The 23,506-nt window shown below is 38.6% G+C and overlaps 1 protein-coding gene across 2 annotated transcripts in view; it reads left to right on the top strand.

Annotated features, from left to right (window-relative positions):
* The first annotated feature begins 565 nt into the window (after positions 1–565).
* The window catches only part of fam193a (family with sequence similarity 193 member A), a 26,623-nt gene continuing 3,682 nt past the window's right edge, over positions 566–23,506 (top strand). The window contains exons 1-21 of one of the 2 annotated variants that reach the window (XM_015377364.1): positions 566–973; positions 2,282–2,356; positions 6,692–6,934; positions 9,977–10,152; positions 10,244–10,411; positions 10,588–10,837; positions 10,934–11,058; positions 11,192–11,339; positions 11,424–11,498; positions 11,601–11,675; positions 11,765–11,877; positions 14,384–14,626; positions 15,339–15,495; positions 15,647–15,802; positions 16,212–16,490; positions 16,811–17,036; positions 17,143–17,445; positions 19,436–19,718; positions 19,815–20,001; positions 20,416–20,655; positions 21,440–22,328. In XM_015377364.1, the coding sequence (XP_015232850.1) occupies positions 752–973; positions 2,282–2,356; positions 6,692–6,934; positions 9,977–10,152; positions 10,244–10,411; positions 10,588–10,837; positions 10,934–11,058; positions 11,192–11,339; positions 11,424–11,498; positions 11,601–11,675; positions 11,765–11,877; positions 14,384–14,626; positions 15,339–15,495; positions 15,647–15,802; positions 16,212–16,490; positions 16,811–17,036; positions 17,143–17,445; positions 19,436–19,718; positions 19,815–20,001; positions 20,416–20,655; positions 21,440–22,328 (4,633 nt within the window). In that variant the 5' untranslated portion in view covers positions 566–751. Of the gene's footprint in view, positions 974–2,281; positions 2,357–6,691; positions 6,935–9,976; positions 10,153–10,243; positions 10,412–10,587; positions 10,838–10,933; positions 11,059–11,191; positions 11,340–11,423; positions 11,499–11,600; positions 11,676–11,764; positions 11,878–14,383; positions 14,627–15,338; positions 15,496–15,646; positions 15,803–16,211; positions 16,491–16,810; positions 17,037–17,142; positions 17,494–19,435; positions 19,719–19,814; positions 20,002–20,415; positions 20,656–21,439; positions 22,329–23,506 lie in introns of both variants that reach the window. The other variant, XM_015377363.1, reaches the window with a different exon arrangement.

Below are 23,506 nucleotides of genomic sequence, written 5' to 3'. Positions count from 1 at the left end.
CACATTGGTGGAAAATGACGGAATTAGGCGACTGTTTACATGTCCAAGGGGTCCCCGGGGATGCTTTATCATTAAGGGAAGAGCAGAAGTTGATTAAAACAAGATATCTAGTTTAGTAGCTAAAACAGACATGGCTACGGTTTGAACATGTTTGTTAGCTGTCAGAATTCTGAGAAAAAAAGTCAGAATTCTGAGAAAAAAAGTCAGAATTCTGAGATTAAAGTCAGAATTCTGAGAAAAAAAGTCAGAATTCTGAGAAAAAAAGTCAGAATTCTGAGATTAAACTCAGACTTCTGAGATTAAAGTCAGAATTCTGAGGAAAAAAAAGTCAGAATTCTGAGATTAAAGTCAGAAGTCTGACTTTTTTCTTATATTATGCAGAAATAAAATTTAAAATCATTTAACTTTTTCAGTGGCCCTAATGCTCTACCGCAGAGTGCTTTTCTTTTGTATTATTATTTTGTTTTTCTAACGCACAGCCTTCCAAAAATAAACTCGATTTCCCATAACCACCTGGGTGGGGCATGCACGTTGCGTCATGACGCAAGCAGAGTTTAGCTGAAGCAGTCTGTCCAGAGGCCATATTGGAATCTATGCAGTCGGCTTATACTTTGATGGGACTCGGTTTCTATCGTTTTGACACTCTTCTAATTGCTCTCTTGGCTTTAAACCCGCGGGATTTCTACGGACATTCTGCCTGAGACTCTGCCAAGTCCGTACGGCGAGTTGTCTCCCCTCTCCCGTTAAAGAAATGAGTCCAACCGATGCTAAACGAGGGGCTAAACGCAGGAAGAACAAGCGGGGCGGTGGCAGTAGCTGCAGTGCTGTCTGCAATAGCAGCAGTGGCAAGGCCGGGGCTGCACCGGCCTTAGGCTGTACAGGAACACCAACACCTGCCTCGGTCGTCAGCTTCCTCACATCTGGGAGTCCCGGCAGTGGAAATATCGGATCCAGCGCGGCCATAAATGGAGAGGTAAGAATGCATCTCAGAAAAATGTCACTACTGTTTTTGGTAGCTAACAGTGTTACCAACGACACATCTGATTAGGGCCCAGAGCTGATCATTAGAATACAGGCTAATTCATACATGTAGAATAGCTGGTAATTAATGTACTTTACTACATCTTAACATACTCGTCGTGTTTGGAAATATCGTATCGGTCACTTAACCTGGAACCCAGCATATATACATGTTTGAACCTACTGTTATATTTCGCCGTTAACGTTAGGCTAACTTTGTTGAGCGAATACTGACTTTCTTACGTTAGCTAAAGTTGAGAGATTCTGTCTGCATCGTCATACACTTTGTCGGCAGGACACATTAATATGAGCCAATGCAGTCCGTGTAGGTGGAGATTAGCTTGGTCAATACAAGATTATTAGGGTTCAGCGCAGGTGGTTTACAGCTAACCATCAATGCTAGCTAATGCTAATACTATTAACAACCCAGGAACCCGTCGGCTTTCGATTTGTTTTACAGGTTTATGTTATGTATAAAGGTCTTCTTTTCAATTCGGCTTGGTCACAGAGGCAACATAATATGCAGCTAACCGCTAATACTTTCTAAATAAAAAAAAACAAAACAACTTTAACATAGGTAAACAATAAGGCACATACAGTTTTACAGCCAATTATATGAATGCTAATTCAAAAGTTACTCTCTTACTTAGCCTTAGTATTAATATAAGTCAGAAATGTCACTATTTTTAAATGTATTTTATGAAGCTTTATTTCAGAAACTGGTTACTTGAGGTTTATGTCTCTGTTAAATACAATAAAACAAGTCAGAATCAACATACTGTAGATACAAGCTCAACCTTTTACAATGTTAGCTGAGCTCTGAAGGTTTAAAAGAGTTTAATGAGCCTAAAATTATCCAACTTGAATAAAAACACTACTTTACACCACAAGAAAGGTGCAAAATCGAACATGCAAGGATATAGAATTAAGGTATTATATTTTATCTATATAAATTCATAATGATTATCAGCATTATCATGGTTTGCTATGCTTTAATTCTTACATTAAAAGTGTATCCAGTACCATAAAAGTCTTAATGCACTGTGCATGTTTTATATTATTATGTTTTATTGTCATTGTTGTTACTAGCAGCAATAGTATTAATCACATAATCTTAAAATATTAACTACTCATTAACATGCAGAATTTAATATGTTGTGGATTGCTGCGAAACGTTAAACAAATGTAATTCATTCTGCTAATTTGTAAAAACTGTAGATGTTTTTCTAAACTTGAATAATATATTTCTGTTTTACTTAAGGTCAAAGGGAACAGCAGCATTACTCCTCAGTTTGCAGAGGGACCAGTGAACGCAGAGTTCTCCGGTGTTCTTCAGGTAAATTTAAATCGCTTATTATTAAGTCAACATAATTCAGTCACAGATTAAATATTGTGAAGCAAAATACAGCGAATACTGTGATTAACTCTGTTTATGCATTTGTTCATGTGTGGCTTTCCTTCTCTAGACGTGCTTTGCACTGTAGTTATAATCCTGTAAATAAGGTTCAGGGAAAACCTATGCTGGACCAACGTTTTTGTAAAAATAATTTTCATTGTACAACAAGGTTGGTTTATTCTAAGTTATGTTGTGGAGAAGATTTTTGCAGGTAACTTTGCTGCATATGGTGGCTTAGGGCTGCAAAATTGAGCATACTTTATGGTTTTCTTTCGGGGGAGAAAAAGTTAGTGGTGAGGGAATTGCCATTACAATTCTGTAATGTTGCAGGATGCTTAGTGAAGCGCCAACTTTAGGGCGAGACTGAATACTGTAGGGGGGTCTTTCTATATTTTGCTCTTAATTAAGTTCCTAAAGCTCCAAAAGGATATTTCTACACAGGTGGCATTTGTTTCTATAAAATCTGGCCTTTTTAATGAGGCTAGATGAAATTTGCTCCGGCGTCAATAGCTATGTGTTTTTTTTTTATATGTATATCTTAGTGTTTTTTGACAGCTTTCTAGCCTCTGTGGTTAAAAAAGAAATCTATCTTACCCACATATTGCTATTAAGGTATATCTCGTTTTCAGTCCAGGTTTTTAGTGTTTAAATGAAAAGTCTGGTTGGCAAGGAATGATCAATGGAACATTATCTATACCTAAAATTAATACGTCAGTAGTGATTTAATGAATTTAGCATTAATCAGTAAAAAAAATAAAAATAATCAGTTTTGTCTCAATCACTGAGTCTGAGAGCGGCCATTTTTGCCCAAATATAGTGACACCTCACTCCTGACATCTTCCAGCAGTGACGTCACAGTGCGGTAAGCCCAGTGCCATTCTCCCCGCTTTACAAGCAAAGTCAATGGGAACTACTAGACACATCTGCAATCAACAACAATTATTTTAGATTTCGAGAGGACTTCACCATACATTCGTGAGAGCTATAGTTAAACTGACAATGCCCCTGTTCATTTAGTTGGATGTTGTAATACATTGGGTAAAAGTGAAAGAAAAATTTGTTATTTCACCTTTCCAATTCATAATCCACCACGGGTTCGTAGTTGGATTGCCAACTTGAAGAGGGAGAATTTAACATTGAAGTTTTGGCCAGATAAAAAAACACATATGGAGCCAACATTTAGAAGAAAAATGTTTTTAAGATGACTTGGATAATAGCGCGTTGTGAAAAACACCAGATAGAGCACTGGGACTTGATCAACAGCCGATACCACACCGTGACGTCACAAACCAGCAGGTGGCAGTAGTGTTCTGTGACAAACACGGATGTGTCCAGTAAAGCACATAAAAAAAATACTCTTAATTAAAAACACCTATCATTTATTGATCAGTATGTAATAGTTTCATATTAAAAGTAGTTTGAATTCTGAATATGACCGGACTTTAAAGTCAGTCATTTGCATTCATCTCTGTATCAGTTAATTAACTTTGTGTTGAAATCTCAAGTTGGTTAATAACTGAATATCTACTGCACCGTTTTCTTTACCACACATGGTTGTTTCTGTTATTGATCCTGGCACGTTTAAGCATTTTTAAAGGGCTCTGTGTTTCATATAAAGATTGACCTAATTGAAGCTATTTTATGTTTAAAAATGTATATAAAAAATTTGAGTGTTTTACTCCTTGCTAAAGTGAAATCTTCTCAAAGACTAGCCAAGTTTCCACTTGAGATGTTCCAGGATATTAGAATAGTAAAAACTAGCTGTTGTTGTAAGTAGGGATGGGCAATTTAGTGCATTTGTAGTGTAATTGCGATTATATAAAACCAAATTTTGTTATCCCAGATGCTCTCAATTTTGTCGGGTTGCATTAAATAAGCCTAAAACAATGAATAGGGTTGGTATTCATTCAGACTCAAGAAGAGATACAATTCTGATTCTCAAGATTTAGAATCAGTTGGTTTTTGAATCGGGTAGAATTAGATCTGATTGCAAATTGGATTGTTGGTATTAAAAACGTTAGTTTGAGCTGTCACCTGAATTACGGCATAGATGCAGCATATTGATACCAGTATTTTATTAACATTCAGCAGCAAATTGATAAAGTAATGGTATTTATTGGTGGCTTTAAGGAGAGTGGAAAATTTGTTTAAAATAACTATCTTTGGTTATATGTATTGGTCCTTAAGATTAATATCAGAAATTGATTTTTTTTTTTTTTTGCACATCCCCAACAATCACTTTCTCACTCCAGACCTATTGGTGGTTAAAAGCATTCAGAGAGTTTTTTTGTTTTGTTTTTTACTTCTAGCATGCATGCTAATAGAAGTAAGCGTTTGGTGACAGTAACTCTGGATGAGCAAAGTTTTAAGGTCATGAAAAGAAATTACCTCTGCATTAACCACATGCTTTTGGTTATTGCAGAGGAATATTTAATTTAAAAAAAAATCGCAATTTTTATTTTCAGCATGAAACGGCAAAAATGTGATGATCTTGGATTTATTCTTTTTCTTGAACAAGTGTGAAATATATTTAGATTACAAAGTAAATAATTCAAATAGAATAGAAATGCTGAAGAATACACTGATTTTATTTACTGCTACTCTGAAGATAAAAATCTGAGATAGAACATATCCTAACCATATCTTCAGTGTAGCTGTTGTATCATTGTTGAATACTTCAATTTAAATGCAATTACTGCTCTAATTTGGTTGCTCTGTCAGCTAAAGGCATGTTTTACAGTCTCTCCACTCCAGTCAACGATTAATCAATTTCTAAATTAGTTGACGATTATTTCAATAATTGATTAGTCATGATTTATCTGATCGTTTCAGCCCTAGTATGAAGTCTTATAGAATGTTATTGAAGCTTGGAAAACTATATTGAAAAAAGTGCTTCTCTGTATTGATCACTATAAAAATCAAATAAAAAGGCGCCTAATGCAGTTCTGTTTGTCTCCTCTGTATCCGCTATGTAGTAATATACACAGGAATTAGAAGAACTGAAAGTACAAACTGGTCAGATCTTAGAAACAATGTCAGAAAGTTAAATCAAAATTACTTAACAAGGAAAAATGGACCATTTCAAAGTAACCATAACAGTTGTTATTGGCCATTAAAAATAAACAAACCATACCTCCCAGAGATGTAGGTTTAAAACTTACTAGGAAATTCTCATGGTTTTATAACATTGAAGCAAATGTTGATATCACACAGATTTAAAATGGGAATGTGTAACATGAATTGTTTCTAAGTAGGTAGATGGTAAATTATGTCCCATCAATATTAGTTGATAATTAGTCTACTATCTGGGAAGCCAGCCTGCATGTGGCTGCTGAACAGACCATGCCTGTTTAAGCATTAGAACAGCTTTTTCTTACAAATAGTCAAAGGTAGTGCTTCAACAGCCTGCAAGTAAACACTTAGTCCTAAGGGTAATTTAAAACCAGCATGCATTGGGACAAAATTTGAGTCTAATACAGAAAAACCCATACCCAGATTGAAACCAGGATTTGATCGCTACAAGGCTACAATGTTAACAGCACCGCCATATAGTCCATTTGAAATCTTAGAATATCTTGATAGCAGAGACCTGCCTGTTCTTAGGTGAGACTAAGAATTAATGGTGAAGGCTGAACTGATATAATGTTTTTGCTGAGCTACCACTACTGTGTTATAGAAAGCCAAACAGTTGTTTTCCCTTTCTTCCTAAGCTAATATCCATTCTTTGTTTTTATTTCCTCTTTAACCCCTTAGAAATCTTTGATTTTACTGCCACCATTGGATCCTTTAATGTAATTGGAGCGCATTATAAAAACATTAGCTTATGTGAAGCACTGCAGTCAACTTCTCTCAAAAAAATTATTTTTTATTTTGTTGTGAATTAATTTCTTAAAACCAGAGATATGATGGGTTTTAGTTCGGTAGTATTTATTAAGGCATAACATTGGGATGGAATTGCAAGAGTTGCAGTTGCATCCGTGTATTTGAAGCGATTTTATTGCCATTTTACAAATTTATTTAAAGAATAATGGTCCATTTAGGTGATACTGCTGTAATGGTAAAAATTCCAATGTGCCAAAAAAGTAGGTGATATTAACTATAAAGACCAGAAAGATTGTATGCTAAATATAGGTTCACTTTTCTTTTTGTATTTTGTTTATAAAGGTTTATCTGGCTAATAGTGGTTAGTAACAAGTCATTGAAATGTTTATTTAAAAATAGGCATGTGTACTCCACATGTTAATTTGATCTCTTTCACCCACAATCTCTCCTTAGACGCCGTTCACGTTTGGCCTTAATCAGCGGGCGCCCTACACAGCTGGAGATCGCTGCCTTTTGTGCCGATGCGAGCGCAAAGATAGCAATGTGCCTTCAGAAGCTGGTATCAGCGGTCAGAACGGCACAGCACAGCCCCCCAGCACACCCAGTGCCCTGCAGCTGCCTCTGTGGGTATGCTCTGACTGTAGACATACAGTGGAGAAAGAAGACAGACGGACCACTCTAGAGCAGTCGTTAGGGGTGAGTGAGCTTTATTTAAGGACGACCAAATTATCACTTAACATGCAGTGTGAACAGTTATATCTGTATTTCTCTCATCACTGCCTCCATATATGGGTCTTAAAAGCCGATATATATTTTATTTATATATTAATATTTGAAAAAACCAAACATGGAAATACACGGGATATGCATTGTTCAACTATAGTCCAACTGAAATTTTCATAATAATCATAAATATGATTCGAGACAAAGAAACGAAACATAGAACTTTACAATTTAATTAAGCTTCATTAATTTTAGCAGTTTCAACATAGGACTAAATCATCATTTTTTTGTAGAGCTCATTAAGATATTGCCTTAAATTTGGGTATTTTTTTTTTTTTGCCTTACTGGTGTTTGAGCCCCGACTAACCTGAACAGTGCAGATGCTGCATCCAGCATCTGTTACATCCTCCACAATGTGGCCTGATTGTTCCCCTCTGCCTGTGAAATACATATTTTTATTCATTTAGTGTATTTTATTCAATTAGATTTAAAGTCTACAGATTAAATCTACAATTTTTTATTTAGAGATAAAAACAAATGGCTGCATACAGGTTAAAGTGAAAACACATGGTAATGGGAGGTGTTTTGTATCTGATTCATTTCATTCACAAAAACACTTCAGAAATTTGAATGTCATATTTAGAGGTTACTGAAACGTTCCCTCCTCCACTGAACACAAGGAACTAAATTAAATTTAAGTAGCAATGCTGCAGCTTTTAAAACAGAGAGTGAACTGCATACTTTCTCGCTTTTCGTCCACCTCCATGCTTAGGCTAGCAGAAGTTGTGTGTGTTTGCGGGGAGGGGCAGAGCAGAGTGAGATCACTGAGGGGAGGGGCGGATCAGTAACCTGACAACAGCCAGATGCATGTCTCGCTCCGCCCAGCTCCACTCACATACATCTGGGAACTCGCTCATTGAAAGTGATTTCCCCAACCGAATTTATGGTCTGTCCAATCAGGACGCAGGGTGGGTGTGTCCTGGAGTGGAGAAGCGACCGTGAGATTCCAACAACAATGGCGGCTCGCATTGAGGAAGCAAGCGTTAGCATTGATGCTGCTATTTCTTCTGTTTTGTCCAATCTATCTGATATTGTTTCATTAAAAGAACATCAGAGAACTGCTTTGAAGGCTTTTGTTGGTGGAAATGATGTTTTCGCCCTTCTCCCGACCGGATTTGGCAAGAGCTTGATCTACCAAATGGCTCCTCCTCTCACAGCGTCACGGGTTAGCTTTGGTGTGAGTGGTTGAAATAGCACGTCAATAAAGATGACAGACAAGTGGCTTATCCAATCATATGCAAGGAGTTTTGATAAGGCCCAGCCTTCAGTAAAGGCAATTCCTATGGCGGGTTCCCAGATGTATGTGAGTGGAGCTGGGCGGAGCGAGACATGCATCTGGCTGTTGTCAGGTTAGCGGATCAGAGCAGCTCAGCTCTAAGAAAGGGAAGAGCAAAGGAGCACAATTAGAGCCCAGCCAGTTTCTTTAAGCTGTTTGCAGCAAAAATTGTTTTGTTTTTACATCGTCCACATTTTGGATGATGTCGATTAATGAGCCAAAAACTAAAATTAACCCAATACATAAGCCGCTGATTAAACAGTCGTGCTCTACTCTACTATAAATCGTCAAGGAACATGTTATATAGAGAGGTAACATGAGTACGTTAAAAAAAATAAAAAATTTGGTTTAAAAATATGCTGCACAGAATATCAAGTTTGTCACAAGAATAGCAGCCTGGGGGACAAACACTGCAGCCTGTAATAAATGGGTAAATGACATTAAAACTGTACAGTGAACCACAGTGACAGTAATCATTTACAAATGGAGAAAAGACGTAACCATGGTAAGAGTGGCGGGCCTACCAAAATTATGATGAATAAGATAATGACACAGAAGAACATCTAGACCTCTAAAGGCCGTAATTACCAAGAGCCCAGGCAGCAATGACATCCATGACAGAGTTGGCCAAACTAATGCTGAGCTAAAACAATAAAAGTATCACATCTGCCAAAAAAGATCTTGATGATTGTTGTTTTCTTTGTTACTTTTTTACTTGGCAGATTTCTACAGTTGGAGGAATTATAAATCTTGCCTTATATCAGAAATCATTACAGAGAATGTCCGGTCTGTAAGTCCATCTCAACAGGCTCAAGAAATAAACTGTTTTATAGTGGTCTAGTCAAAGCCTGGAATTTAAAACCAAGACGTTATCAATGTCTAAAGATCTCTCCTAGGTTTGGCTAAATTGCTCCATAAAGAGAAGTGAAGCAAGTTCTTCCACTGCAGCATAAATTACTTTATACCACATATAGAAAACACATAGATAGGTGTGGCCCAGCCAGTTATTAGTTAATTACTTTTATAGAGTGGGAAATTGGTTTTATCGCTTCTTCCCCATAATAAAGCAATAGCTTATTTTACTCCATCAACATCAAAATCAATGAAAATGAATTGCAAAAAAATTAAAAGAAATTTTTGAATCTTGCAAATTAACAGTTATAACAGTAAATAATATCACAGGCTTGCCAAATGTTTCTATGTCTGTACTGAATGTATAATAAGCTGCATTAGAGGATTCACACATTATCTGAGCTGTTATATTTTCAACAAAAGGTGTAGAGATTGATGTATTAGTATTTAGTTGTGATACGTATATGTTTTAACTGAAACTTAAAAAAAAAAGATTTGACTGTGCAGTTTAACTTGTATAGCTGGTGCTGTTTGAATAGATAATTCAATGTTAGTAATTGAGAAAATAAGACAGCTTTCTTGAAATGCAGCTGTTGCTGTTTAAAAAAAAAAGCATTTTGTCAACAGCCACTTTCAGATCAGAGGTTTTGTCTCCCAACTTAAAAACCTTGTGTGTATTAGTTTCTTCTAAAAAAAAAAAAGAAAAAAAAATGTTTTTATTCTTTAGAGGAAGTTATTGCAAATTCAGTATTTTAGAATTTAAAACAAATATCGTTTGTAATTATTGTAAAACAATTATCTTTTTTAATTTGCTGTATTTGCAATAGAGTCAGGACTTCCTGCTGCACATGCCTGTGACTAATGGAAGCCTGGCTCAGACTGCAGCGCCAGCTGACAGGCTCACTACTGCTGCGCCTACACTACCCATGCTTCCTGCTCCAGACCTTACCGCTCCAATGCCTGCTGACACGGTGTGCAGCTGTGAAACCTGCAACGAGAGACGGCAAGTTCAAACTAAACGGACAGAGGGAAACTCGTTTCAAATAAAGGGAGAGTAGTACTGGGGTTTTTATACCATTTTGTTCAAATTACAGGGAGATATCTGCTGAATCGGAGAGGGAGTCGCAGCAGTTGCAGAACCACTGGTCTGAGGTTCGTTACCTAGTGCGTTGCATCTACCGGCAGACGGGAACACCGCTCGCAGACGACCAAGATCAGCCTTCAGAGAGGGATAAGGAAGGCATGAAGGAGCTGGTGGACAGGTACAGCATGATCAGTGTCTATATTTGTCCAGTAGAGGTCTCTCTTGACTTGTTAAAGCTCTTCTGAAACGGAGCAGGGTTTCTAACGTGTCCCTTAAATGGAACAGAAATATATAGCTACTTCTTTGAACATAATAATAACTCATAACATTACATTATGTGCCTTTCTCATGCAGACTATGTGTAAAAGATCCATATCAGCTCTACCAGCGATTGGAGCAGCAGGCTCGGGAGTATGTCTTAGAAATGAAGGTGCGGCTTCTGAAGAACCTTTCCGGAGGCTCAAAGCCTGCAGGACCTCCAGGAGGGACTGTGGCTGCAGCACAGGGTCCGCCTCAGGCCCACGAGTTTATTTCTCTTCTTCTGGAGGAGTACAACGCTTTGTGCCAGGCTGCACGCACCATCAGCACCTTCCTTCTCACCCTGGTTAGTTCCCCTTCTCCTGCTCATTAAGAATGTTTGGTCCCCTTATGGGAATTTTCTAACTGCTGTATTTCTCTTTTCTTTTTTGTTTTGTTTCAGGAGAATGAGCACCTACAGAAGTTCCAGGTGACTTGGGAGTTGCACAACAAGCACCTTTTTGAGAATCTGGTCTTTTCTGAACCAATCCTACACAACAGTTTACCGGCTCTTATTGCACAGCTGAAGTAAGATATTGTTTCCATCTAGTAATGACATTGGAAATATGGAATGTATTTGTTTTTCTACTAAATTGAAGTCATGATAAGTGCTATTTTCATCTTAGCAAGGTCCCCAAAATTCAATTTTTCTTCTTTTCAGACATGGTACATCCTCTCATGACTCGTATAATGAAGACATGTATCGGACTTTGTTGGAAAAATACCAGCTGCTGCAGCAGGAGATGGGTTCTGTGGCCAGTGAGTGGCAGGAGTGTGAAAAGAGGATTGATGACTATGTAGATGAGCAGGTATTTTCCTCAGAAATAAAACCGAAGTCCAGCCTAAGTGGTTTTATTTGAGGGTTATTCTCACTCTTTTGTGCCTTTCTTTAGTTACTTTTTAAGGTGGACGGTCAGAGTCTGACCAACCAAAAAACAGAGCCCCACAAGTCCTTGATCAGCAAAAATGTAAGTTTAAATTAAATATTATTAGTCCTCTTTTATCTCTATTCGTATAAAACATATATGTATACAATTTTTATGTTACTTTTATCATCTGTTCCTGTCAAGACTTTAAAGACAAAGCAGCGAATGCTAAAGGAGGACTGGGAGTTTTTCAAGCAGAGAAGGTTCATTGAAGAACAGGTAGGTGATTTGTGTTTGAGGCAGACATGTTGGAGGTTTAAAATAAATCTAATTATTATATATATTTTTTTGTCATTTTATCTTTTTAGTTACCCAACAGTAAAAAACCCTCCGCTGGAGACAACAATTTCACAGACACTATGAGGATGCTCTCATCCCGTCTTAGTATTCCCGATTGTCCAAACTGTAATTATAGAAGAAGGTAAGTTTGTGTCATTTACTGGTTTCTTATAGGCTTGTCTGTTATTTTTTTCAGTGGCATATGTTTTTAGTGTTTTTTTTTTTTTTTCTTATGAAAAAACAAAACTGAATCCTTCCCTGCTCCCAAAGTGATCTGTTATGACTCTATTATAGATTTGGTTTGCATTTCGTACAGAAGATTCAGTGGCTTTTTGTGGAACCTGTTAAAGCGGAATGTTTCATCAAAATAGTTTTTTGGGAATTATCAATATTATTATTGCAGATGATTCTTGCATAGATCATATTTTCTGCCTGGCCAAAAAGTGCACCCATTAATAACTGGAACACCTTTAGCTTTGATTCTAGCATTCATTTGCTGAGGCATTGCAAGTTTCTTCATTTTCACCGGATTGTTCCCATAAAATGTTTAACACCAATATGTTGTATTGATTATGGGACAGTCTGACCACTGGGCAAAGCCTTGTTTTGCTTGTTCAAAAGATTCCCAATGGGGTTAAAGCTTGGACCTCTCCGGTGGCCAATCGCTGTTTCAAAATGTTTTCTGAACCAACTCTTGAGCAATTTGAACCTAATGAATCTTGGTAGTGTCAGTTTGGAATATGGCCGTGCCCTTAGGGGAAAAAACAATCCACAAAGGATTAACCAGTATATTCAGGCCATCAGCTAACTCAGTCTTTGAGGAAACTTTCCTGAGCCTAGACCTGGCCAGCTGCAGAAACCCCAGATCATAGCACTCCCATCTCAGACTTGCAAAATAAGCATGAGGCATGATCAGTTCATCTGCTTTTCTTGTCATCCTGATGTACTAAACACTCTGGAACAGGGTAAAACTTTATTCTCACCTCTAAACTGTAGCCTTTTCTTTCAACTAGCCATACTGAGTGTTTTTCTTGTGGCTACACAGCGGCTCAGTCCTGATTAGTTCCTTTCCTTTTTGCATGTGTGGAAATGCTCCACAGTATTAAACATACCTAGGTTCTGCTGAATGTTTTAAGTGCTCACCATCAATCAGAATTTCTTCCTATACACATTTCCTCCTCAAGAAGTATGGTCTCCCATTATCCTCCTATCCAAGATAGTTTCTGCAATCTCTTTAGACATTTTGTCTGCTTGAAGCAAGCCATTGAATCGGCCCTTCTTAAAATTCTCATCTATGACCCTGGGACGTGTGTTTCAACAGGACTGTCTAGAAATGAGAAGCTACTCATTGCATCAGCTGGGGTTAAAGTACAACTTGGGTCGCTCCAAAGAAACTATTCTGCCCGCATAAAAGTGAAAAAAAAAAAATGAAAATCATCTCACAAAATGTGTACCTAGAGAACCGTGGATTTTTTAGGGGGTTTAGACAAAGTTTCAGCTCTCAGCAGTACACATGACACAATGGCGAGCAGAGCAACCCCAGTCATGATGATTTTTTTTGACAGAGCGGTTGGATCTCTTACCATCATTTTCATCAGAGAGCGAGACAATGTGGCGGCAAGAGAGGAGGGTATGCTCTGTAGTCCAATAGCCCTGACCTGTACTGGTTTGAGCGATTGGCTCAGAAACAATGTGTGGCAGCTCCCTCCTCCCACATACTGATAGTAACCGTCAATAAATATTTGAACCAGACAATCTGGATAAACAAAAAAAAAGTACATTCATATCTTGTGACCCAATGACACGAGATGAATTCCAGGTAACCATTACGTGGGATTGATCATGGAGCATTGCCAGATTAAAACAACAGCCGCAACATCTTGAGTTAAAATACATGTTAACACAATTCACCCATTCACATGGCCCTCTTCCCCATTAGTCCACCACCATCATAAAAAAAAAATCCTAGAAGGCATCCTGAATGCTAAATAAATATTTTAGACTTTAAATTAAAATAACATCTGTTTTTTTCTTATTTTGGGGCATTTTAATTTGACTAATGTCAAATTATTATACTAGGCTGAAAAGATGATGCAGAGTTGCTTTTATCAGATGGTTATATATTTACACATTTTTTTTATCAACCTTTAAATAGAGGCAAACATTTTAATTTCCTCTTATAACAAAATCATTGAATTTATTGTCAGTCCCCATGCAAACCACAGCTGGTGAAGTAGTTACCATGACTGAGCCAATGGCTGGATCAGATGCAGTAAACCCTTTTTAACTTTGGAAGGTGCCAAACGGGCTGTTTTAGGAGCAAAAGCAGGATTTCAATAAATGTCCAGTAATTTGTCAAAATAAAGCTTGGGAGATCGGTTTATCTGCAAAAAAAGCTTGTTTTAGGGACCCATGCAATAATTTTGCAATTAGGAGGCCTGAATGTATTTTCTTAGTTAAATCTATTTGGTAACTTTTTTCTTTTTATAACCCCACAAACAAATTATGTTTTTTTTAAAGTGTGATTTTTACTTTTTTTGTTGTTGTTGCTTTTGTATTAGCTTACTAAGAAGTTACAGCTACTGTTGTTGAATTGACTGATTTCTAATGTCCGTCGTCTTTTTTGGGAATGATCTCTCTCCTTATAGGTGCACATGTGATGACTGCAGTCTCTCCCACATCCTAACATGTGGAATCATGGACTCGCCCATCACTGAGGACCTTCACATCAAGCTGCCTTTACAAGGGGAGCCACACAGGGACTACCTTTCAGAGGTGCACCCTCCTAGCCTCTCCTCAGGCAGTTCAGCTTCTGGCTCCAACTCCAGTTCTCCCATTACAATTCAGCAGCATCCAAGGCTCATCCTTCCCGAAGGGGATGTCAGCACTTTGTAAGCAAATTTGCCAGTCTTCTAATATTAGCCAGCAGGGATTGTAAGGTCAGATTTGGACTCGTAATTACCACACCAGAGCTTTTAGGAAAGTATGAAATTTAGTTTCACATATTGTTTAATAGGTCTAGGAAACAAGTTACACCATCAGAGATTAGGTTTAAAATTTTGGCATCCCTATTTTGATATATGGGGTTTTGATGTGGAACAAGGAAAAAGAAGCACATTAATTAAAATGATCCAGATGGGGATTGAACTCTTTGTTTTTGTGGTGTAGAGAATGTAAATGAGAATTTTAAAACATGGTCAGTGGATTTAAACTGCATAAAGTTTGCCTCTGGATCCCAAACAACTAGTAAAGATTAGGAAAAATGAATGAGGATCACCGGGCTGTGAGTTAGATACGTTCTGTTCAGGTCATTCTCATTTTCACAATTGGTTTTATTGACTTCAAAGCTAATCTAGTCAGCCCGGATATAAAAAAAGCTGTGAAATTACTTTTTAACAAAATATATATATATTAAAAAAACACATTTTAAAAGAGATTTATTTATTTTTATAAATAAAAAAAATGTGGAGCCTTGTAATAACACATTCAATACTTTGTGCACTCGAGGTGTTGCACCATTAGGGACTGTTGGGTGTTAGTCCTGCATTTACTGTCAAACAATGATTAAACCTCTGACTTTTTTTCTTCCCTCTCTGACTGTAGCATTAGCGACGATGACGAAGTGCCTCCTTTGTCCAGTAAATTTAGGAACATCTACCCTATGAACAGCTATGAGGACAGCAGTGCGGTTTCAGCTGCTGTGAATGGACTTCATCACAGCATCAACGGGGAGGGTGGAAACGCAACACTCAAGCCAGGGGTGAGTTATCTGTTCAAACAAAATTACCCAAGATCGGGTGTGAATTTCCCTGCTGTGTTTCTGGATGATGAAACCGACTGTGATGATTTAATAATGGATTACTGGTCATTTGTGGAAATTGTCTGCTTTCTTAATTCCTTTCTTTTTACAGTTGTCTCAGTCCCCTCAGATTACCAGCAGCAGCAGCTCATCGGAGGGTGATGAGGAGGAAACTAATGGTCAGAACAGTGGGGAGCCCCCAGGGAAGCAGGAAGTACTTTCCCTGGGAAAAACTAACAGTCCTCCTCCCTCTTACAACCACCAACAGGTATTACAACACTTTATGCAAGCCTTTCTAATGTACTCAAGGCTATTAGGCCACTCCTCTGAGGCCTTAATCTATTTACCTTTACCCTAAACTGCCATCTATCATTTATGTATGAATATAATCTTGTATGAGTTTATGTAAATGTCACAAGGAACAGGATATATCACAATTGGGTTTTGACTTTGGATTTCCCTGTGTTGCTCTTTTTTTTTTTTTTTTTTCAATTCAAATATTCAAAACCCTTAAAAGTAAGGTTTTACCTGTAAAACCGTGTTACTTTTTTGGCCACCTCAGTAATGCTTGACTTGGTGTCGGTTTGTCGAATAAAATCTGGGAAAACGTATATGTTTTGTGATTGAAGCTTCAGTTGGTGTACTTTTTATTTTGGAATTTTTGATGCCACCTTTAGGTAGATCAGGTCCAGCATGCCTGCGAGTGCCACTTGTGCAACCAGGACCCTAACTCCTCTGCTCCAGGCCCTGCTCCCTGCCTGCCCCCCAGTCGGCTCCACTCTGTGCCTCCCTCCACTGTCGAACACCAGTTCTTCACAGACAGCAAGGCATCCCCCGCACACCCTGCCCTCCACTTATACCCACACATCCATGGACACCTGCCCTTGCAGAACTTCTCCCGGCCCCTCCTCCACCCTACACTATACCCTCCCTGTCCACCTCTCACACACAACAAGGTGAGAAGGGTTTTTTTTTTCTTTTTTTTTTTTCCCTTTACTATAATTTTTTGTGTCACTTTTCAGCTATGAAAGTAATTTTAAGGGGAATTTATTGTTGTCTTTTTTTTGTGTGTTTTCTCTGGGGATTTCTTTAAGGTTCCAGGAACAGCATTAAGCATAGATGGGTTTCAGTTTTGCTTTTTGTCAGTGTAGTTTCCTTGTGTACCACAAGGGGACAGTCTGATTCTGATCTAGGAAAGCCCAAAGCATTTGAGGACTTAATTGATCCTAATCTGATGGCATTATAATCCCTTCTAATAACAGTTTCTTTCCTTCAGCCTTTGCCCCCAAATCCAGCATCAAACCACCACTCATCCCCCAAGCAGCCGGCCTTCAGCACATCATTACCAGACCATGTATACCAGAACTGCTTTGGTGGGACAGGCGGAGCAGGCGATTGGAATACCTCACTACAGTGCCTCTCTCTTAAGTTTGAAAATCTTTGGGATGCTGCTGTGATGAAGAGCTGGAATCCATCGGTGCTGTTGCCTGAATGTCTGCCAGGTGAGCCATTGAACTGCAGCAGAAAGAGGCAACATGTGTCATAAATCACCAATCGCAGCAAACCGTCCCTCGTCAACAACGCTTTTCTCTTTGTGTTGATCCACAGGTGAAATGCTGGGACCCCCGCTCCCTGATGTGCCCCTTCCGCCAACATCCATCGGCCTCCAAGGGGAGCACCCCCCACTGCCCACACCCCTGCCCACGTCCTCCTCCTCATCACTGTCGTCGTCTTTATCATCGTCGTCATCGTCGTGCTCCTCCTCAGAAGCCAAAGAGCCAAAAAAGACTGGCGCCAAGAAGAAGTGTCTCTACAATTTCCAGGATGCCTTCATGGAGACCAACCGTGTAGTGATGGCCACATCTGCTGCCACATCCTCTGTGTCCTGCACTGCCACTACTGTCCAGTCAAGTAATAACCCACCCATCCATCTAGCATCTAAAAGACCCAACACTATAGGTAATATAGGAAGTAAAAGTAGTGCTTAGGTTTGTACTGATCATGAAGCTTCTTTTCTGATAATTGGTGAACTATGCACCTATGAAAACAGAGGCTGTTGTCCAGCTGTCTTAATCTATTTTAAACCCTTTAAATCAGTTAAAACTTTAAGATATAAACTTAGAATGGATACGTTCTAGAAATCAGTTTAGGGTCTAAGATAATTTAACTGCATTTTGAGAAACCCATTAAATAATTCAAACCTTTGCTTCAAACTGTTACTGCTTTATTAGATGGCTACCTTTTTCCCAATTAAGTCAGCAAATTCTAAATGTTTGATCAGAAAGGCTGTTTTTGATCTGTTGCTGTTTAATCCAGTATGACAGCAACATGAATCTTTGCCCTAAAGAACATTACAGACAATAAGCATCAGTAAAAATGATGGAAGCAACCTGGGAGAGGTTTTACTTAAGAAAAGCATGCAGGGAAATTCATTTCTGAATGAGTGGTAGCAGATGATTCTACCATTGTTCTATTTACTTGATTTTATCTTAGTTATTGGAAAAAGGTCTAGATTTAATGAGGATCTTATAAACCAGCTGCCTAACACAGTTTATGAACAGTTGGTGGTTTAGCAGTCTGGTGGCTGTATTTGGCATCATTATGAAAAGACTAATGACAGAAAAAGACATAAAACCTGAAAAGAAAAAAAAAAGAAGCAAAATCTGCAAATGTGTACCCGTAGTTTATTATTTTAGGCTTTTCATCATTATGCCTCCTCATATGCCCATAGTTTACTCTTGAGCTTTGGCTTTTTGTTCTTTAATACAGGTAAACTAAATATTTCATTCCCATTTGCTTAACATATAATCAGTTTTTATTATAGTCAGGCATTTAAATGAAATGTGGATTTAAAAGCTCACAAATACTCAATTCCTGTCATTTAATTCTTATTTAATAGTCTGCCCTAGAGAGCAAATGCATTACTCTATAGGGCAGATTGGGCATCCATACATAAACAGAGGTCCATTTACCTTATTCTTAGGCGCTAAGGAATGTATATTTTTACCTGAAAACTTTGTTAGAACAATTGTTTTTAGTTTTGTTCTAGTCCTGGTTTGGGTAATGTGAACCTCAAGAAAGCCACAAATAACCCTCTGTGGTCTCCCGCTGACCTTTTTTTTTTTTTTTTTTTATCATTAAAATAAAACAAAAAACAAATGTTCCTCTTCCAGTCTATGAGTAGACTGTTAAAAATCAGTTCAGTCCATCTATTTTCAAAGCTGATGTGAAATTTTCATATTGGGTTAACATTTTCTGTGGTAAATGGTATCATTAGACCATGATATAAATTTATTAAACTGCAAAGGTATAAATTACCAAAGGGATAAAAACACATTTTCTAGGTTGTTTTTATAGTTTTCAAATAGTTAAAAGTTGAAGATGAGCTACTGTTTCTCTTCAACAGCCATCAGTCTTGTATCAGTTCATCATGTTGCAGCTTAAATCCGAGGAAGAGTGAGGTTATCTCTGCAGGCAGTGCTTCATCAGGGCCTGTTTTAAAATGTGTGCACCCTCAGCCTGCTTTCAAAATGTCAATATGATGTAAAAAAAAAAAAAAAATGCTGCATCCCCAGACCAAAGGACACCTTTACCATCCTGGGTTTCAAATTGTGGGGTTCCTATTTTAAATGTAGTTGTGGATTTAGATGTGGTTAAATTTAGTTAAAGACAAAGTGCACAATGTTGTTTTTTTTCATTGATACTTCATTATGAAAATGTAATAGTAGTGTGTCGTATTTATGACCCTAGCCACCCATAAATGATCAGAACTCCACAGTAAACAACACAGAGTAGGCTTTGAGCTTAAAGACATGGCTGCTGTGTTTATTCAATGTTAAATATGTTTTTGTACTAAAAAATATCTATACATTTCTGAGACTGTTTTGTTTGGTTTTTCCAGATGATGTATTTCACAGCCTAGGTAAAGATGATCACAGGCAGCCCATGTCTGCAGCTCCTAGAAGCAACTCCATGGGACTCGCCTCTCTTCCTCCACTCTCCGGCCCCACTCTACCCCCAGCCCCAACATCTCAACTCTCCTCAGTGGGCTCACAGTCCTTTCCAAAGATGGCTACTCCACCCCCAGACTTTGTGGAGTCCCATCATGCCCTCTGCCTTCCGCCTGCTGAACCTCCAGCACCTTCAGTGGATGGTCCAGTTAGCGCCCCCACTAGTGTCTGCAGGTATATCTAACAGGTTTAGAGCAAAGGAGATGTTTAAGGAAACACTAAATTTAAAGCTGAGGCTTAAGAAACTTTTTTTTTACTTAATTTTGTCAGTGACCCTGACTGTGAAGGCCATCGCTGTGAAGGAAGTGGATCATACGAACATCCGCCCTACGATGGCGAGGAGAGTCCAGATGAGGATAGCTGCTCTGAGCACAGCTCCTCCACCTCCACTTCAACCAACCAGAAGGAGGGAAAGTACTGTGACTGCTGCTACTGCGAGTTCTTTGGGCATGGCGGGGTAAGAGTGAAAGGATTTATGCTCTCACTTAGTCGTAAGATTTTTATTGAACAATGTTTACTGTAGCTAAAATAAGGGCTGAACACTAACCATAACCACGTAGATGTTTCGCTCCAGGTTTTTGTTGTTTACATGACCTTGAAGGCTTGTTTGTCAAGAGTATATTGCAGCAGGACTTAACTGTAACCTTTGTGTGAAAAAGTTCTTACTTCTACTGGGATAGATGGATTTGCATGCTAATTGCAACTCTCTCTACCTTTCTGTGTGGCAGAAAACCCACTTTAAGCGTGTTTTCGCCACCTATAGGGCTGGAGTGAAATATTTAGTGCATCACTCTTATTAAATGTAATGTGTAATATGAATATCTTTGAAAAATCTTACATTTATCCTTGTTCTGTACTGTTTTTTAATTAGCCACCAGCTGCTCCAACCAGCCGAAATTATGCAGAGATGCGGGAGAAGCTGCGCTTGCGTCTCACAAAGCGTAAGGAGGAGCAACCAAAGCGTGAGGAGCAGCAGCCAGTGATAGAAAGAGATGGAGGGGTGGAGGACCACAGGCGGGTGGAGGACCTTTTGCAGTTTATTAACAGCGCAGACAATAAACCTGCATCCAGCACTAAGGCTGCCAAACGAGCCAGACATAAACAAAAAAAGGTGACTTGTCCTAAATTTTGAAACTTTATTTATTATAATTTATATTTTTTTAAAGGTCATGGGTTTTGGTCTTGACTTCGACTAGGCCGTATTAAAACCTAATTCTACTCAGATCTATTTCAAGCTACATCTCTGGGTCTTTATCTATCCCCTTTAGATCTGACTGGCTGCCCAAGCCTTGTTATACATGTACGCTTGGTATACATTATTTTTACACTTCATCTAGAGGATTATGTTTAATTCTCTCTTCTGCCAGAGCATCTTTTTCCACATGGTTGTTATTTTCTATGGGGCATCTAGCACACTTTAAATGACTTTCCTTAAATAACCAACTTTCTTTTTGACACTTTTCCATAAAGACCAGATTTAAAGTGCACATCTACCAGCTATCTTTTGTTAGCAGCGATTGTTCCACCTGAGCTGAGGCTCTATTCAGCCCCCTTTAAGTTTTAGGAGAACTGTTGGCTGCCTCATTGATTCTTAAAGGTTTATTTATTTTTATATTACCTAACCCTGCTTTATTTTCTTTAAAAATGAATTGGTCTTATCACAATCAATTACATACAACTAGACTTGGATTAATTATGCAAACGTCATTTGCACTGGTTATAATACAATTGCAATTACACAGTTTTTTGTTGTTGTTTTTTTCTGGTTGTAGAAGATTTAACATTGGTGTAATTTTCCTTTCACTTTACAGCTGTGCACTATTTTGTGTTCTCTTTGCAAAGACCCAAGTGTTGAATTGCAGATGATCAGCTCTCTGTGTGTCTTCATCTTTCAGATGGAGGAGAAAGCTCGCTTGGAGGCAGAGGCCCGTGAAAAGGAGGAGCAGCAGTTGCTGGAGGAGCAGCAGTTGCTGGAGGAGCAGCGACGGCGGCAGGAAGAGGAAGAGGCGGCACTTCAAAAAGAACTGCTACGGCTGCAGGAGCTGCAGCACCATCGCGCTGCCAAGAAGAAAAAGAAAGAGAAAGCAAAGGAGAACACCGCACCCCCTCATAACAACCCACAACCCCTCAAACAGACAGCTCAGAATGTCCTAGATAACCTTCAGAACGGAAATTCGCAGCTGCTTAAAAACCTTATCCACTTCTCTGACCAGAAAGAACACAAATTAGAACCTGTACCCCAGCCCATCTCTCAGCACACCTCAAAGTGTGCCCCTGAAACGAGGCTTTCTAATGAGACCAACTCTACAGCTAATCTCCTCAATGGCGCACCTTCCACTGTTGGCTGTAAAAGTAAAGCCAAGCTATCAGGGAAAGTCTCATGTTGTGACTCCATTGCAAAGAGAGTGCCAGAACTGCCCAAGAGCTCAGATGAGGTCACAAAGACTAACAATACCACCCCCATTATTACAGAAGATACCAAAGCAACACGAATCAGGCCTGCTGAGACCCTGACTTCTACACCCACAACAGAACCACGCAAGGAGGAAAGGAGTAATAGCAGATGTGTCAGTGGAAAAAGGCAGCAACCACAGCAGCCCCTTACCCAAATCAAGGAAGCCAGGACAAGCCCCCCTGTGTCAAACCCTTCCCCATCTCTCCCTCCAGCCTCCCACTCTGAGCCCCAACAAAATGGCAAACCTCCCACTGCAGAGTCCCCCCAACCCAAAGGCAAGAGCAAGAAAAGCAAGAAGAAGAAGGGGGACAAGATGAATACCTCTATAGGTAGGTGTCCAACATTCGCTTTAAAGGCAGTTAGTATTATAAAGTCAATATAAAAAGGTATCCAGTAAGGGGATAACCACCACAGGTCCACGGAAAGACAAAAGATGTAAACAAATAATTGACTAACAATAGAATTGCTGACTTATTTATTTATTTAACCTTTATTTAACCATGAAATAAAATCCCGTTGAGATTAAAAACCTCTTTTTCAAGGGAGTCCTGGCCAAGAGGCAACAAAGTTACATAACAGAGATACATTAAATTAAATGACAGGTACATAAAGAAAACATATCAAGTAAAACAATTACAGATCATTGAGGCTGCTTTAAATTCTTTCACTTTCAACTTCAAAGCATTTAAAGATAAAAACTCAGTCAACTTCCAGTTTCTTTTTTAAAAAAAATTCCACGTACAAGGAGCTGCGTAGCTAAAGGCTTTCTTCCCTAGTTCTGTGCGGGCAAAAGGAACAGTGAGTAACAGCTGATCGTTGGATCTCAGGGCATGAGAAGCCATGTTTTTCTGTTTAAGTAAGGTACAAATGTAAGAGGGCAGCAATCCAAGAAGGGCCTTGGAAATAAAAGTGTGCCAATGACACTGCATTCTCATAGAGAGGGAAGGCCATCCCTCCTGAGAGTACAGGTCACAGTGACGTGTCATGGCTCTACAGTTTGTGATGAACCTCAATGATGTATTGTCTAAAAGAAGGTTAAGTTAATTAAATGTTAATAAATGTAAAAAAAAAAAAAAAAATGTAATTAAGATAAGATAAACTTTATTGATCTCACAATGGAGAAATTCACTTCAAAAGAAGGTGCCAAACGGAGGAAAAGGTGCATGGGGTATATAAAGTGCGTCCACATAAATACACATATTTAAATTGAATTGAGAGAGAAAAAAAGAAATAGGACAGAGATTTAAGGTGACTTATAGACATATGGATTTGGCGTTGTACATTCAAGTGGTACCGGGTAAGGAACAACAGCAAAGTAGTGAGATAACTATAAAAATGAACTGATAATGAATCTAATCAGTTGAATAATCTTCCACATTTTCACACATTCTGTATAAATCTCACTTGTCTTAAGCAATTTAGATTTTGAAATATATAAATACCGTAAATTCTCTAATATAGGCCCGGGCCTTTATTTCACTCAAGTGCATCACGGTCCAGGCCTTTA

Source organism: Cyprinodon variegatus, unplaced genomic scaffold, assembly GCF_000732505.1.
Source record: "Cyprinodon variegatus isolate N-32 unplaced genomic scaffold, C_variegatus-1.0 Scaffold152, whole genome shotgun sequence".
NCBI lineage: Eukaryota > Metazoa > Chordata > Actinopteri > Cyprinodontiformes > Cyprinodontidae > Cyprinodon > Cyprinodon variegatus.
This window is presented reverse-complemented; position numbering and strand designations above follow the sequence as displayed.